Below are 17,810 nucleotides of genomic sequence, written 5' to 3'. Positions count from 1 at the left end.
TTTTTTGTTTGTTTTATTGACAAAACAATATCCAGACAGACAGTTTGCAGAGCCAATAACAGGAAAACATTCGACTTTGGAGGGAAAAAGATGAAACCTCGTGACAGAGCCGGATCTTATTTATATGTTCATCATTCACTGAAATGCATCACTTCTTTTTCAATCCACAATCACCAACCTGACGCTTTCATACACAAAAATGGGATTTAAAAAAAAACTATACAATACTCCCAACTAAGATGAGACGTCTTCAGACCTGTCCGAACTGAAGGTGACGGGGTCAGAGGGCTGGAGCGAGTCCTGTAAAAACAAAATGATACGTGTAAATAAAAATAAAAAAGGATAACAGGAAATAAAAATGACACGTCAAAAATTCTGAGTTGCTTTGTGTTATACAAGAGCGCCGAACTTAATCTTGGGCTACCTGACGGTCACGGCGCTGCTCCTGCAGTCTTCTGAATCTGCTCTTTGAGGATGAGGATGCTCTGCCGCTGTTCCGGGGGCAACATGGCGATCTGTTCGGGGGTCAGCTGCAGGACCTGCATGATCAGAGCGGCCTAGAGAGGGACAACAGACAACAGACTTGTCATACAGGAGGTAAAACGCATATTGAGTGTCTATAGTAATCTTCACATGTATTTTTGGTAACCGGGAATTCCTCCTGTGATGAAACATCACCTGCTGTTGTTGAAGTCAAGCAAACTCTGTAATTACGTTTCCCCCCTCAGGTGATACATACAAAATGACTTGTAATCAGTGAATGAGGATGGAAAAAAAAGGAGGAGCATTTTGCTCAGGGGCACTTCAACAAGCTGCTGATAGACAGATCGTGATAGACAAAGTGACACCCACCTTCTCCTGGTCCTGTGTGGAGACCTGGCTCTGCCCCGGACTGAAGCCTCCACCTGATGGAGGAACGCCGGAGATACCAGGACCCTGAAAGACAAACACACAGTTAAATTTCCACCGTTTGTCACATGTAGAGCAGAAAGCACTGATCTCTGTTGCATCTTTCTCACCTAAAAGTCACACAACTTTCACAATGTTTTTGATGTTAAGTAAAAAAGTAAACGTGTACTGAAAGCTGAGGTAGGGCAAAAATGCCACAATAATCTTTGAGTATATTGTAATTCAAGTGGTCTGAGAGAAAACTAGACTTGTGCACCTCCTCTTGGCTGTTTTCAAACTTGAGAAAATCTAACTATAGACTTTAGGAATCACAGGTCATTTCAGAGAGAGGGCGTTCCTGTTGACTGTTCTACAAATGCACGTCCCTTCAGATGGTGAAAGCTTGGTTCAGCGGCTGAGAATCCTGATCCTGATGGCTGATGTCAGTGCTGGGAGGCTTTACACTAACAGTCACTGACCAAAAGGTCCATCACCGAGCCGATGCTCTCCTCCCAAGAAAGCAAGCCACAGTGGTGGGAGCAATTCAAAGGGGTCGTGGGGAGGCTAGCTCACTAATTCTTGTCTGAATTGTGGTCTGATATACAGACAGACAGAGAGACAGAAAGAGAGAGCGGGGCAAGGAGGGGCTGAGAGAATGAGCTGCTGTCAGCTCTACAATGAAATATGATTAAATAAATCGATATTTGGGGAAACACCACTGTATACAGCGTGTGAATATGCTCATGGTCGTCCGAAGAGAGGGGAGAGCTGCAGGAGGACGGGTGTATTATCAAAGTCTGCCTTTTTTTCCTTTCCCATATTTGTGCCTACCCAGCTTTAATCTGTATTTGACGACTGACAACCGATCAAATGAGGAGATTTAAAATGTACTGTGACAACTAACTTAAAAGTGTTAAAGTGATTTTTTAAAAAGCTAAAAAGAAAAAAAGTTTCACCAAATCAATAAATTGACATTTCTCTTATACCTGTGTGTGTACAGAAGTCTTTTTTTTTTAATTGCATGTAGTTTTATAACAAAGGAAAGACAAAATAAAAAATAAATAAATAAAAAAAATTAACAAACACAATAAAAAAACAAAGACATGATGTGGCTGTTACCGGTCTTGCAGGTGGGGGAGCGTTCGGGCCCATGCTATGAGGAACGGGGCCTGGCATTCCTGTCGCCATGGGAACCCTCTGGCCTGTCACTGGAACACGAGCGTCCAATGCCCTCGGGTCACGACCTGCAGAGAGAAACAAATCACACCTACCGTTGACACCTCGCTGAATGTGTGCGCATCTACGTAAAACTGTTGAAAAATGACTCGAGCTGTTAGAAGTGAAACAAAGTTCATTGTTACACGAAACATTAAAACCCATAAATGTAAAAAAGGCTCTTGCAGCTGAGAGCAGTCTGTTGGCTTCTTGAAACACTGTGACATGACTGAGGTATTAAATATAAGGAAACAGAAGTGTAACCTCAGAAGCAAGAAAAAAATGCGTTTGTGCTGTCCAACAATCATTCTCATCCAGTAGAAACCTCCTGCTAGAACAAAAGAGTTTTGTTTGGTGGCATTTGGTTCGTCTGCCAGCTGGAACTGAAACTGAACTGCGATCAGTTCCAAATAAAATGTTGACAACATCATAAGATCGAGTTCTGCACTGCACAGCATTATCACAGCAGCTACCTCTGGTTTCCATCGGGGGTCCGCGGGGCTCCATCATCGGGGGCCCTCTGGGGTCACCTATCATGTTTCGTGGTTCACCCATGGGTGGGCCTCTCATGTCCATTGGAGGCCCCCTCATATCCGGAGGGGGTCCGCTTGCCATTTGAGGCATGTGTACAGGGGGAGCTTGGTGGGGTGGTGGAGCGCCCATGTAACCCCGGCTAAAGATAAACACATAAACAAAATCAGATTTAATCTTCATAAAATTTGACAAAATGCAAATAAGTAAAGTTATGTTATGCCTCTCATAAAATTTAACATTGTTTTTGAAGCCACCTATGGTTCGCTTTTATTATTTTATTTTTTGGTAATTATTCTGCAACAGCCATTTGATATAGTTACATTCAGTAATCTTCCTGCTTGTAACCATCAAACTTTTTCACTCCTCTGACTTGGACTTATTTTTACCCGTTAGCAGCAGCTATAGGCGATAATTTATTTAAATGTATTCATTCATTATCCACGACCACTTATCCTTTTCAGGGTCATGGAGGGCTGCGGCAAATCCCAGCAGACATTGGCTGAGTGGCGGGTACACCCTGGACAGATCACCAGACTATCGCAGGGCTGACACATGGAGACTGACAACATCACTCACATTAACACCTAAGGGCAATTTCAAGCTAAGCACTTTGATATATTTATATATTTGATATATTATTTCAACATTTGTGGTGGCATCTGCCATTCCCAACATTGATTAAAATTGAAAAATTCACAAACACTGTGCATCCACTGTGCACTGTGTTCCAGCATTACTGTTTTTAATATTATTTCACTGACATCAGCCTTATCCTTCCTAAGGCTGTATCAAAGCATTATTAAGTCACTGCTGATGCAAATTGAGCGCTTCCTGCTGCAGCTGCTTCCCATTAAAAGTGTTAAACTGGAGAAATAAGCAGTAACAGTAAAGTCAATATATTTGTCATTTGTTCATCTAAAATGCATCTCTAAAACAATACTTAATTTTCTGCATTTTTCCATCAGCAAATCACTAAATTGTTGCAAGCGAATGAGGGCGCGAGGAGGCACAGACACGGTGAGCTGTAAGATAAAGTGTGTTGCATGAAATGTGATTGCAGTTGCAATCATAATTGGCTGATTTCTTCATCAGAATGACAATTGTTTGTTTGGCTGCACTGTAAACACATACACCCATTTCTCTTTTGCTGTATTTCTCATAGAATTGCTCAGTGATACTCAGTTTACAGCTGTGGGCTTAATCTGGCCTGAATCAGGGTGTTGAGTGTCCCAAAAACTAAAAAAGTCGCAGTAAAAAATAGATTGATTCATACAGAGGATTTTTTGTACTTATGATGGAAACATAATCAGAATATGGCTTGTTGATTTGAACGGGGCTGCTGTGGCGGTATTTGTCTTATATTACTTAAATGGAGGGAAACATTTCCTCCAACCTTTGAGCATTGGATCAAAGACCTATAAGTCATCTGACTTTGGAGAAAATACGCTATTCTACAAGAGGGTGTGTTCATAAATGTTATGCTGTATGGCAAATTCATTGATGCTGCAGTCTTGTAATACTTACACCTCATTAAATATTGTTTAACCCCTTTTTTAATTTTAGTTTTTTTTTCTTATTTTTGAAATTATGTATTATTTCTATGTTTGTTTTTCTCTGTTGAATTTTTTAAAATCTTATTTGTTTGATTTTGTGTCTCACCCATCATTAATCACACTGAATCTGTTTATATGTGCTTGTAATTGTCCGTGCGACCAATGTTATGATGTTTGCTGGTTAGTACAGTGGAGATGGGGCTCTGTTGGAGCAGAAACATTGGGCGGTAGGGCACATATTGTATTTCTTTCCGATTACATCTGTATTAAACTGTATTCATATGACTTTAAATGCTAATAAAAAGACCTTGAGCAAAGGCATGATCCGTCCTACTCTCCCTCTGATTGGCTAGTGCTTGTTGCCTTCGTTGGTACGGTTGGTTTAGGCAAGAGGAATGGGGTTGGTGACAGTAGGAATGTCAGGGTAAACCAATTTGAGGTAAAGTACAGCAGGGCGAGTCATGCCTTCACCTTCCTAGGAAAAATAAATTTGCCTCCAGCAATCTGTAGCTTGAACCACATTTGCTGTTAACCACAGGAATTACAACCGAAATCTGACATCCACACAAACGATTCCACAACTAAGATAATGTTCTGTGTGCAACAGGCATACGTGGTATCACAGTATTACAGTATGCCAGGGTATGAAGAAAATAGCGTAAAAAAAATTACGGACCCTCATCTTTCTTTTAACTTCATACTGGAGAGGCTGTGTTGAGGATGTTTTGCATGCAGTGCACATCACGTAATACTGTGGAGGTTACACCAGGGCCACACTGCCTGCCTCTGTAACTACTGTATTTCCACATTTAAAAGCACATACTCCACTCATTATTGAAGCCGCGCAAGCTACTGCATTGTCAACAACACGGCCCTGTAAATATTTCACAGCAAAAAGCCTTACATCAACAACTGAAGGGATTCTGCCAACAGAAACACTGTCAGTATTTTGAAACAGGAAGGTTGAGTAAAACAAATATAGTCGTTCTTCCTCATGTCTGTGGCAGACAAACACAATGAAAGTGTGGTAAAAGGTGGTAAAGAGTCAATATCATAATTAAAACGCCATGTTCACTGTCTATTTTTGCTGAAAAACTGCCGTACACTGATTTCGTCATATACCATATACCCGGTGAAACTCCAATAAGGTATGAAGGTATAAAAAAAACAGATAACACCCAAGCCTAGTGTGTGAGCATCTTACTTGGGGTCTATAACCTCTCCGGTGACGGACAGCAGGGTTCCTCCTCTGGGATCATTGGGACCATCTCCCAGCAGGCCTCTGGGGGGGATACCTCCTGGTCCTGAGGGGAGAAAATCACACTTTTAAAACACATTAAAACACTAAAACAAATGCTTTTAATCCCAATTGCCAGAAAATGTTTCAAGACAAACACATTAAGAATAATAGAGCAGGTAAGGGAAACCACACACAACTATAAAAGTAAGTGTATATCTCGGGAAACAACCACAGCAGTTTGGGAGCTGATAAACGCACAATAAAAGTACAGAGTGAGCACATCAAACTGCCACAGTGAGATGTCACAACACACAGGAAGATATCAGGAGAGTGATCAGGAACACAGGAAAACAATCCCATCTACATTAAGAGGGAGATTATAGCTTCAAACAATTGGCACCCTGTCTGTAAAAGTACGTTAAGGAAAACTTCTATTCCCACACAGATGCAGAAGTCCTGACTTGAGAATATGTTCCTACTTGTGTCTTGTAACTCTGGAGTTATTTGAGAACATCATGACAGGAAGCATGCAGAGAGAAATACATCGGGTGTGTCAGTAATCAGTTACGGTAATGCTTGTCAAACAGCCTGAATACCTACATTGATCACATCCAGAGGAAACAATGAGGCACAATAATGTGTTCTAGAAAATTCAATAAGACTAATCTACATCTGTGCATTAGTGACAGGACAACATTCATTTCAAACCTCCTGTCAGGCGAGCTGTGAAAATGAGTTTAAAGACAGACCGCCTCACCCATTATCACAGTTAAATGACAGCCAGAGGAGAGATTACTGGATGTAGTTCTGCCTTAATCAAGGTTTATGTTGTGTAAAAGTGGCTCATCTAACATGTTAGTAGGACAATGCATATTTCGGTTGTTTAATATTCATTGAAGAGGAGAAAAAAATATATTTTTTGGTTGATTTTTGACTCAACATAGGGTTTTGATAACGATACCATTTCTATAGCAGGAGTTTTTTCGGGCAAGTTTTCTCACAAAGTCACGTGATTTGTGCAGACATGGGGGAGTAGAGTGAATCTCTAAATAAAGGAACTAGGGGTGGGGGGGGAGATCGATACTACAGTATCGCAGAATTTTGTGTAGCAATATTGTATCCATATACAGACGCTAAGTATCTATTTTCTATTATACTGTATAAATTACTAGCACTGCAATTGATATTAAACCTTTGGTAGCCTACTAGAGTAATACAATTAACTGCTTTTCAGCCCACTAGATACATTTTGCTTCAATAAAAATGACTTGCTGTGAGATAAAGTCTGAAAACCTTATCTTAACAGATTAAACAAATGCTGACAAATTTGCTGCTGGAGACATAATTTGAAGGAAAAAATAGGTAATAATTATGAAGCAGAATTTGTTATTGCAATTCTCATCAAATATAAAAACATTTAAAATTGCAATAACATTGTATCATGACTAAATCATCATGATGATGCTGAATTACGGGGCCTCTGCTGCTTCCCATCCATTACAAAAACATGAAGCACTTGTTATTTTTCTAAAGAAACCTATAATTCCTTCAAAGCTGAAGGTTTTGAAGGAATTTTAGTTTCAGTCAAATCTTTTGAATTTAAGTTAAGAGGTATCTCATATGAAGCATTTATTTTATATGGATGTACCAAATCACAGAAGAAAACAATCAAATGCAGTGACGTAATGGCATGGTTGTTCACACCACCTCTTAATAACAATAATTAATTACAGAACAATTACTGTATCACAATATATACCATTACCTTGATGATACTAGATTTGGGCCATATTGCCGACCCATAATTTAAGAGATTTTAAGTAAGAGCAGGGGGCTATCTGCAACAAACTGCTGTGTAAAATGCATTTATTCAAATTCACGTCATCCTGTTATAGAGCTGACTGGGAGGAGAGCCCAGGGATGGTTAAAAAACACAGCAGCTAGATGAAGCTGATGGTGTAAAGGACGTGTGAGCTACAGTTAGTCCTGTTGGGAGAGGAGCTGTAGTGTGGAGAAATGGCAAGAAATTGAAACTGATGTTTTGACAACTGATGCTGACAAACACAGACTGGGGCAAAACAACAGAGAAGCCAAGTAGCTTGATTTTTTAAGACACCTTGAAAGTAACATGCTGCTTAAAAGCACACTCAGCAATTAACAGACTTCTCACAACTATGTATCAAATCACAATTTTCACCTTCATCCTGGCAACACTCATATATTGTTATCTTTACTAACTGTGCTGCTGCTTTTTAAAAATGATTTACAATCAAAATCTGCCTGTTGAAAAAACAAACCCCATTCATGTCTGAACCGACTGTGTGAATGTTAATCAAGTTTTTTGAACTCTTAATCGTATTACTCACTTTTATTAGTTGCCAAACAAATATCCTTGCTCACTTGTGACAGGTGCAATAAAATATGATTTTTGAAAGCACACAGGTGTGGAGGAGAAGCGTCACACCCACTGCTTACTGACCTGGATTTGCAGTGCCATGGCAACGGCGTCATGGTTATAACCAGCAAGTAAACACAGAAAATGACTAATAATAGACCATTTGGGGCAAAACCATGCCTCCACCCAACAACTGCAACATGTTGCGTCGACATCTGTTACATCCTGTCTTGAACAACAGGAGATCTCCTGTAGTCCACATCCATCAGTCTGGATCAATGAGAGCTCAAGTCTGTTCCAAACTGTCCCCATCTACAAATACACTGAGTAAAGTAACCCCCAGAGTCTGGGTAATTTAATCAAGAGATTCGATGAGCCCAGGCAGAGCTTCAGAACCAAAAAGTGACATGCACAAGTCATCCAAACCACCATCAATCTGTCAGCATGGAGAATGTTTGTTGGTGCCCACAGTTCAAATACCTTGGAAACTCAAAGTGTGTGGTTTTACTTTCGCTACAGAACCAGAACTGGTGCACCAGGCTCTTAACATGCAACAGGTGCAGGGCCACACCTGCACATAATTTACTGCAGGTTGACACAGGAAAATCAACCAGCCAACTAGAGCGGACCTCCTCGCGTGCTAAGAGCTAAGTAGGCCTGTGTGGCATTTTCAACCTCCTTCACAGCTTCTTAAAGGTATAGTTTGATTTTTTTGAAGTGGGGTTGTATGAGGGATGAAGTACTTACCCATAGTTCCATTAGTGTTGCATACAGTAGATGTTGGCACACCAGTTTAGAGAAGCAGACAAAAGTACTGCCAAGAATGGGGGAGAGCTACAAAATGTATTTTTGCCTATTTTAGCTATATTGATTATATTTTCACCGCTTTAACTGAAAGCAGACAGCCTGCTTTAAAGGGGATGCCATTAACAGCCTCAGTTCCCCATCTGCGCTCTCGTCAGGCCACCAGAATCCATTGAGAAAACAGTCATTTTAACATGCAGAAAATGGGAGTTGCTCGCCTACCCCTACCTGTTAGTTTGTATTATTGTGTGAATTTTGCAAATTTCTTTTACATTTCTAAACCTTTGCATACTATATTTTTATTTAATTCTTATTGTAATACTTCTTGTATCTACTTATGTTATTGTCCATGCTTGGCATCAGAGTGACTACACAAATTACAATTTCCTCCTCGGAATCAGTTAATTATTTCTGATCCTGAAAAGCCAAAGTTATACAAAAACACAAACTACCTAACTGATAAAGGCAGCAGTAGAGCTGCAGCTCCTGTGTTCAATTACTGTTTTTCTCAATGGTGTCTGGCTTTGTAGAGAGCAATATAGCAGCTTCAGTTCAAATTGCTGTCTGATGGCAAGATAAAGCAATGAAAATATTCTGAACACCTAATCTGAGAGTTTTTTTTAAGGTGGCACCTTTTTAGGTTGTTATTATACAGTTTCCACAGAGGTACATTGTTTAACTCTTGAGGCAGTGCTGCTGCCGCTTCTCTAAACTGGAGGCGTGCAGATTGACTTTTACTCAAAGACTGACTGCAGATTAGTACCTCATATAACCTGTCTTTAAACAATCCAAACTATCCCTTTAGGTGCTCTTTTTAAATCAGCAGCCATCAATGTATATAATGTAGTCAAACAAGAAAGGTGCTGAGGACAGAATGAGTGCACTATCTGCACAAACTGGTCTTAAATGCATTTGTAATTTTATCTTGAATTGACCAATGTACTTCTGTACATGTGATAGTGACACTATGAAAATGTCAAAAAAATGTTTTTTAAAAATCACAAAATAATGTTCATTGTGCATTCATAATTTCTTTATACATTTGGTGCTTCTCTCAATACGTAGTTTAGAGTCATCTTACTCTAAAATAATCTATGTAATTCACTTCAGATCCAGGATCTAGAGTCAATTTATCCAGCAGCTGATCCAATCATAGCCCTGTTTTGTGCATAAATTTGGAGTAGTAAAATTTCACACTTCTTGGATGGAATTCATTGTTTCTGTTTTAAATTATTTCACTCCCGTTATAACATTTTACATTCATACACACACTTAACATTTCTAGAATATGTCAGTCATTTATTGTTATCTATATATGCCTCTTCTTTACTGTATTCTTCTCCTTACTGCTACTTCACTTTTCTTTCTGACATAAATCCATTTAACATTATATTGAAATGAAGGTCTACAACACACAATTTACAATCCGCTCTACATAGAGACATTTAAATATTGCTAATTTGGCTTGTCTTTAACACTGACAGCCTAATCAAGCAAAAACATCCGCATCCTGGCAAATGTTTTACTCTTGGCAAACGTGTATCAGTTCACACGCAGTGTCACCACCATCCTCCCACCCTCATGACACGGCACATTCTGCGCCAGTTATGATGATACACAAAAGGGCTAAATAACTACTTTAAAGGCTGAATAAACAGTTCATATTTCATTAGATTGCACATGCAGTCTAACAAACTGTAGAGCACTAAATCTCAGAGGTGCTATGTATTTGGACATGTTTGACTTCTCCTTAACAGCCCTATGACCGGACTGGAGAACTGAGGGAATACAGTGATACCTTGAGGCCGCTCGATAGCAGCTTGCCCAGACGCTCCTGTGGGAGAATGCTGCAGGTTTCCTGAGCCAGCATTAAAGTGAAAAGAACAGGAGACACAAGACTCAAGAGAGCAAAGCAGCACTTTAAGAGCACTTTGAAGCATGCACACGTACATACACACAATCACAGAGAAGTGAGGAGGGAACTTTTAGAAATCTGACATGAGTAAATATAATGCATGAAGCCTCAACAGAAACACCGATACAAGGACAAACAATGAGAATTTAAAAAAAGTGTTTCCGTGCTCAAGCTGATTCTGCTCTCATAAAGCAGCCCGACTACTAACAAAGCTCTGGTGACACCTAGTGATCCCAGTCAGCCATGACATGTGCAAAGCTGTAGCATAAAATAAAGGCAATGTGGTAATGGGGGCACTGCAGTTATGGTCAAAATAAGTGCATGAGTAACATTAAAGAAAAGCTTAACCCTTGCTCACACTGCTGCATGATACTTTTAAGTCACTTTTGAATAGATTAGACAATAAATAAAAAACATAAACAAATGTTTAGTTTTTTTTTTGGTTGGGCCAAATATATGTTAGTGATCTGGTTAAATAAGTTTGGATTAGAAACACTGCACTGTGGCAGTTTATTGGAAAAACTGCAAAGCAACAGTAAGACTGAACTTGTTTATAGTGCAACCTGAACACAAAACATTATATTCCTTGTCGGTTTACTATTAGAGATGGCAAAACTTGGTAGCTGGAGAGTGGCCCCTGAATAATCATTAGTATATAAATCCACACTTTATCTTATTAATTTCACATTTACAGATTACTGAATGTTTTATAACTCTTTTTAGAAATGTATTAATTTTTTATATTTTCACCAAAATATATGGCTTTGCTTTCACAGTATCATGAAAAACTGTATTGTCAAATAACATATTAAAACTATAAACCTTAAAAACTTTGCACATTTCATCAGTGGGCTCATTCTGCGTGAGGATAAGATGCAAACAGTCACACCTCACAAATTAACCATCAATGACCTTAATAATGGAACATACTGGTGATGCTACCACAGCTCTTGATGCAAAGATGCAAGCACTTTGATGGCGATTACCTGGAGGTCCGACTGGTACTTGTCCTGGTCCTGGTCCCGGTCCCTGTACAGGTCCTGGTCCTTGTACAGGCATGGGTCCAGGAACAACACCCATGGTGGGGGGCTGCATCATTTGAGGGGCTCCATTGACATGCATTCCAGGCTGATCATGGCAAAACAAGAATAAATAAGTATGCATAAATAATTTAACTTAAATCCTTATTTTGAGACTTGTTTACAGGATGTGTATTTAACTCAGACATCAAGAAGATGAGGAAGCTAAAATGTTTTTCATAAGGTCACCATCATGTGTCAAAGATTGCACAAGATGGGCTGAGTGGACAAAACTTTATGGGAACATGTAAAGCAAGTTAACTTTAAACTTATGACCTTAACAATTAATATGGAGTTGGTCCCCCCTTTGCAGCTAAAATAGCTTCCACTCTTCTGGGAAGGCTTTCTACAACATTTTGTCGTCTGTAGGAATTTTTACCCATTCATTCAGGAGAGCATTTGTGAGGTCAGTCACTGATGCTGGACGAGAGGGCCTGGCTCATAATCTCCGTTCTAGTTCATCCCAAAGGTGTTGGATAGTGTTGAAGTCAGGGCTCTGTGCGAGCCAGTCAAGTTCATCCACACCAAACTCATCCAACCATGCCTTTATGGACCATGCTTTGTGCACTGGGGCACAGTCATGCTGGAACAGCAAAGGGCCTTTCCCGAACTGTTCCCACAAAGTTGGAAGAACAGAATTGTCCGAAATGTCTTGGTACGCTGAAGCGTTAAGATTTCAAGAGTGAAGACCCACTCCTTCACAAATGTTTTTAAAGGCAGACTGCAGGGCTAGGTGCTTGATTTCATACACCTGTGGCAATGAGACTGAATAAAACACCAAAATTCAAAGATTAAGAGGTGTGGCCCAATACTTTTGTACATGTAGTGTATGTTGTTAGCTAAGGTCGAGGATGAAGTTGAAAGCTTTAAGAGGTCATGGGCAGGCTTTTTTGTTTTTAATATGTGTGCTGCATTGTAATGATTTGGGGTTTGGTACCGCTGTGGTTGATAAATTACTATTTTGGGTCTAAGACTGTGTAGCTACCAGTGGCCTTTGGATATGTCGAGTTCGAATAAAAATGCTGTCAGTTTGTTCATGTGACTAATTACAAAAAAATTAAAAAAGAAAACTTTTGAGACTGAGAGACTGTTGAACTCACCACAGGCTGCGGCTGAGACACTGGCACGCTGGGCGGAGCAGTAGGTGGGTTGATGGGTGCTGCTCCTCCACCCTGACCGCTGGGAATCAGAGGAGGGACTGCTGTTTGACGGTGGAGCATTTTCTGTGCGCAGAGGATAGGAAAAAGCATCTCTTAAAACTTTGTATTAGTTCAAAAGAGCAGAGGGGCTTTCAGCTCCTTTGACGGCAAGATCACAGTCAGATTAACTTGATCATTTTGACCTTCGTAAACATAAAATCATTTGATTAATCCCTTCATTTTTAAACTCTCACCAAGGCGATCTCAGGGTCAACAATCCGCATGACCACTTGGGCCTGCAGCAGAGCATAGGCCAGCTGAGGGTTCTGCAGCAGCATGCTCCTCGCCTCCTGAGGACTGTTCTGCACACACAGCTGGAGAGAGAGAAATCACATTTTCACTAAACAGAATCTGGAAATGTGGTATTTTATACTGCATGAAAAAAATCACAAAGCAAAAAAAAAAAAAAAAACCCAAACACTGGACCCTTTTACATAAAAAAGTTTGTGATCTTTTACTTCCCGACAGGTTAGACAAACCCCTGTAGTTTTCGCTCCCCACTTATGATTCAGAAACATGTCCATAACTAACCAAAGTGGCTGCATCAGCACAAAACATTAAAGAACCAACAAGCGCGCGCGCGCACACACACACACACACACACACTCTATCTGTGGCATCAGGATCGGAGCCCAAACACTCGCACTCTGATCAGCATATGGAGCCGTCCTACTGACACAAGCTTTGGTGCAACAAAACACTTTTCCAGTCGGAGGGAAAAATGTCTGCAGTGTGGTGTTTCTTTGAGCCTAATGAAGCAGACTGCCAGATGTGCTAAGATAAGGCTTCTCTGGCAGAGCTGAGACACACAGACTGTGCAGCACAGCCTCCGTTAATGAATGGAAAGGAAGAGCATCTGCATACAGTTGTCAACTTGGAGGGGATTCAAACTGAGGGAAACATTTGTCACCATCTTTTTTAGGGGGCTTAAGAAACAAACAGTTTAAGAACATGTTTTTTGGGGATAACTATAAAACACTTATATTACATTCCTCATTAGATCTCTTTTCCATTATTTTCTTTAATTTCACTTTGGTACTTTGTAATATTTGAAAAGCTCTGCAAAATTCAGTATGCTGAGTCGCATTTTGGTTTTTAAATTTTGACGTTAAGTCTTAATTTTATTCCTGCAGAAGCCAGCTAGCACCATCATGGGGAAATGCTGTAATTTTAAAAAGCCAGACATCACATCTTCTGCCCTATTTTGGGGAAACTGCGTTGGCATACAGACATCAGAGCAATCAAAGATCTGAACATAACTTCACCAGAATCATACATAAATACCATTGATGCACCAGTCCCACAGATCAATTTATAGTACATCAGACAGCCCATTTCCCTTCAGTCTCTGACCAAAAACTGTGTTTGTACTGGTGACATTTACCAGCCTCTCAAAGTATTTCATTAGCTTAAAATGTGCATCTATTGCACATTTTAATTTAAGAATAACCATACATTTTATGTAAAAAGTTGCATTTAAGATTTATAATGGCTTATACACACATACACACACACACACACACACACACGTACAATTTAGATTTGCCTGAAAAAAAGTTCAAAAATAAGTAATCCAACGAGTGACATCTGTGGGATTTTTGGTGAAACTGACAGGAATTATTGGCTTACAACAGCCTCAAAACCAACAAATAAAATAGGCAAAAATGGATACATTAAGTTTTACTCAAATCAAGTCACGTTTCTAACCTTTCTGACATCATAGGGGTCAATGATTATTTACAAAAGCATCATAACCACTACTTAAACCGCTGCAACTATACAGTGAGCTCTTATCAGCTTCTTCCGCCGTTAAGTAAAATGGAACAAAACCTAACTTTTATGCTTACATGTCGTCTTGATTGCTTTAATAACAAAAAGATGATAGCTCATTCTGCTTATAAAGACCAGAACTATTGATATGCTGAAGGACAGTGAGGTTCACAGATTTGTATGCTTATAAGCCTCACTTAAACAGTAGGCAGAAAGCTGGCCTTTTGAAGGGACTAATGCAGTTCTGATGTTTATGCTAAATTAATCGTCATGCCGGGGAGCTACGGTGGATTCCCTGGAGCTCCCCCCACAACGTATTCAGTAAAGCGGATGAGCTACAAGCAGTCCAAGCCTTGCACATCTGTCATGTTTTTCTTCAATGAACTGTTAAACATGTCTTGTTAATGGCAGGGTTCCTACAGCTCAAAGAAAGTGAGATTTAAGACTTTTAAACCCTTTTAATGCACCGCTGAATGCAAGATATAATAAAATACAACATGAACCTACATCAGCTACTTGGGTTAGTGAAATTTTTGTCCCAATGTTTACTTCAACATATAACATGACTCTTTGGGTCAAGTTAAAAAGTTAGATGATCAAGATTCAGAATTTTTTAAAAGCTTTTTGAATGAAACACATGGAAAACAATGAACATATTTTATAATTTAAGTATCCATTCCTTGCAAAAAGGTTTGTTCATTTTTAATTGATTGTATGTTGTAAATCGTTTGGGTTTCTCTATCTAGATCTGCCTGAAATTAAATTCCGTAAATTGAAAAAAAAATAATATATATATATATATATATATATTTATATATATTTTTTTTATTATTATTATTATTATTATTATTATTATTATTTATATTTTTAATTTTAGCAATTACTTTGAGATTTTATGACGCAACATCATGGTTCTTAATATCCTACTTCCAATGTTCTAGCATTCTTTTTTAAACTTTTGATAAACTGATTTAAGACATTTTAATACCAATTCGGGCCTTATTTATAGATTAATGAATTTAACATCTTCTAAGAATTTTTAAAGCTCTGCAGGAACCTTGTTATGGTGTGGTCTTTGCTAGTGGCTCAATTTAAAATGTCTTAAGAAAAGTAAACGACAGATAAAATCAGACATGTAATATACTAGTCCCCCCACACAAGAAGGAGCTGGAATATCTGCTAGTAAAACGCTGAGGCAGTAAAAGCAGATTCACCTTCATCTGTTTCATAAGCTCAAACATCTGCTCAGGTGGCAGACTGGCCACAGCTCTGCTGATGGACTCTGGGGCTTCCTGTGGCTGGACACTTTCTCCATAAGGAGACTCGATAATCGGGGCTCCTGTCCCCAAACCTGTGCAAGACAGACACACCAGATAGCTTAGCACAAACAATCAAATGAAACACAAGACCTTATGTTGAAATAATGCCAAGAGGAAATAAATTCTTACTTTTGAGCTCTTCCTTGTTTTTCTCACTGGCTGCGTTGTCGACACGGAGAGCCCGACCACTGAACTCTCTCCCGTTCAGGTTCCGCATGGCACTGAGGGCCGTCTCCTGGTCTTGGTATTCACAGAAGCCATATCCCTTTGGCTTTCCTGTCTCCCTGTCATATACCAACCTGAGAGCAAGAGGACAAAAGTTAAAGTTGAGTAAAAACCTAGGAAAATCCTTTTAAAACTTTAAAAATCGATACAGCATAGCACTGTCGTATGCATGGCTCTATTGTATTGATACACTGACAACAAGTATCGATTTTTTCATTATATAAATTAATAATATTGCAAAAACAAACTTTTTTAGTCTAGTGGGACAAAACAATCAAATGTTTTTTTTTCTCTGTGCACTAGATACATTTTGCAGTGATAAAAATGATTGAAGTGAGATAAACAAACTGAAATCCTACAAACATAAGTTGATAAGTTTTCTTCTGAAACATAAATTGAAGTTGCACTTTTCTCACAAAAAGGGTAATAAATAACACTATGTTGTGATGTATGTTATCATCATATTGTGAGGCCTCTGGTAATTTCCTCTCTACAAAACACCAGAATTTGAACTCTGTATTTGGGGTTTGGGGCAAATTAAGATGGATAACTGAAAGTAACGATAACAGATAGCATCATTGCATTGGTTTTAAAATATCTCGCCAAAAGGACTGGATTTGAAAATTAGCCAGCTAGACAGTCGCCAATTTGAAAATCCTACGTTTTTACAGTTTCTGGCTTTGATAAATTGCGTACTTATGGCATATTTTAAAGAAAACATAACTTTCAAAAATTCAAGGTAAAAAATTGCCTCAAATTTTAAGTTTTCAGAAAACAAAAAGTGAAAGAATGCTGCCAAATTTTTTCTAACAAGAAGAAAAAAATGCCAAAAACCATTAAAACCCTTTAAGAAAACATGTTTTTCAAACCTGTTCCCTGAGAAAAAAAAGAAAACTATCATGCAAAAAATCTGCACGTTTTCTGTAACGATCGACATTTTTTTGAAGAGAAAAAAATCACCCCAAAATCGGTGGTAAAATAAAAATAAACAGCAATTTAAAGTTGTATGCCCCTCGCCTAAATAGATGAACAAATTAATGTTATGTTACATTAATGTTATTTAATTTGTTACACACAAAACATGTCCATGACTTTGTGAATTTACATTAGTTTTCCGGGTTTTCAATGACCGTGGGAACTCTGATAAATGCATAAAAATGAAATAATCAAGAGCTTAAACTGCACACTCACCTGAAACTGACAACAAGTCCCACTTCAGAAAAGATGTCTTTGAGCTGCTCCTCTGTCGCTTCATACGGGATATTCCCCACTTAAATAATCATAAGACACGAGAAAAGTTGATAAGCCAGTAAAACTAAACTCACATTTTTTATTTTAACAGTTTTCTCGTTCTTTAAGTAGCTAACGTTAAGTTTGTTGCCTCGTTGCCAAGCTAACAGCAACATTAGCCGGCTAGCTATGTTAGCTTCCATTCATTAGCCGCTGGTGTGTGGACTCTCTTTTAACAGATATAACCGCCCGTAACTAACCGACTCACGGCAAATAACTTACCAAACACTGACCGGAGTGACCGGTCAACAGCTGGGTCTCTGTTTGCGGCCGCAGCGGCGGCAGCGGCGGCGGCGGCAGCGGCAGCTACATTCGCCATTTCGGGGACAGAAATGAATGTGACGCCAGGAAATTGGATCGACACAATATCCGTTAGTGAGCGAA

General features: G+C 39.1%; 1 protein-coding gene across 3 annotated transcripts; it reads right to left on the bottom strand.

Moving 5' to 3' along the window:
* Positions 1–101: 101 nt before the first annotated feature.
* Positions 102–17,808, bottom strand: cstf2 (cleavage stimulation factor, 3' pre-RNA, subunit 2). 3 transcript variants are annotated; one of them, XM_088080926.1, is made up of 15 exons: positions 17,649–17,808; positions 17,328–17,406; positions 16,041–16,210; positions 15,807–15,943; positions 13,017–13,136; positions 12,724–12,846; positions 11,531–11,672; positions 10,428–10,487; positions 5,910–5,924; positions 5,395–5,494; positions 2,577–2,776; positions 2,008–2,132; positions 853–936; positions 425–557; positions 102–300 (listed from the first exon to the last, which is right to left on the bottom strand). In XM_088080926.1, the coding sequence occupies exons 1-14, from the start codon at positions 17,743–17,745 to the stop codon at positions 432–434; spliced, it is 1,578 nt and encodes a 525-aa protein (XP_087937052.1). In that variant the 5' UTR covers positions 17,746–17,808; the 3' UTR covers positions 102–300; positions 425–431. The 3 variants fall into 3 exon arrangements, with proteins under 3 accessions (XP_087937052.1, XP_087937053.1, XP_042349610.1); XM_088080927.1 differs by lacking the exon at positions 5,910–5,924; XM_042493676.2 differs by lacking the exons at positions 5,910–5,924; positions 10,428–10,487.
* Positions 17,809–17,810: the final 2 nt, after the last annotated feature.

The sequence above is a fragment of the Plectropomus leopardus genome, chromosome 8 (genome assembly GCF_026936395.1).
Source record: "Plectropomus leopardus strain MGB_pleo_1.0 chromosome 8, ASM2693639v1, whole genome shotgun sequence".
Taxonomy (NCBI): Eukaryota; Metazoa; Chordata; class Actinopteri; order Perciformes; family Serranidae; genus Plectropomus; species Plectropomus leopardus.
The sequence above is the reverse complement of the archived record's forward strand: the minus strand, read 5'-3'. Positions and strand labels throughout refer to the sequence as shown.

Excerpts from the sequence above, each read along its gene's own strand:
- cstf2 (XM_088080926.1), bottom strand. The coding sequence starts at position 17,745 with ATGGCGAATGTAGCTGCCGCTGCCGCCGCCGCCGCTGCCGCCGCTGCG. Across the intron at positions 15,944-16,040 it reads AAACAAGGAAGAGCTCAAAA|GTTTGGGGACAGGAGCCCCG; the intron begins GTAAGAATTTAT and ends TGTCTTGCACAG. Across the intron at positions 10,488-11,530 it reads AGTACCAGTCGGACCTCCAG|GAAACCTGCAGCATTCTCCC; the intron begins GTAATCGCCATC and ends ATGCTGGCTCAG.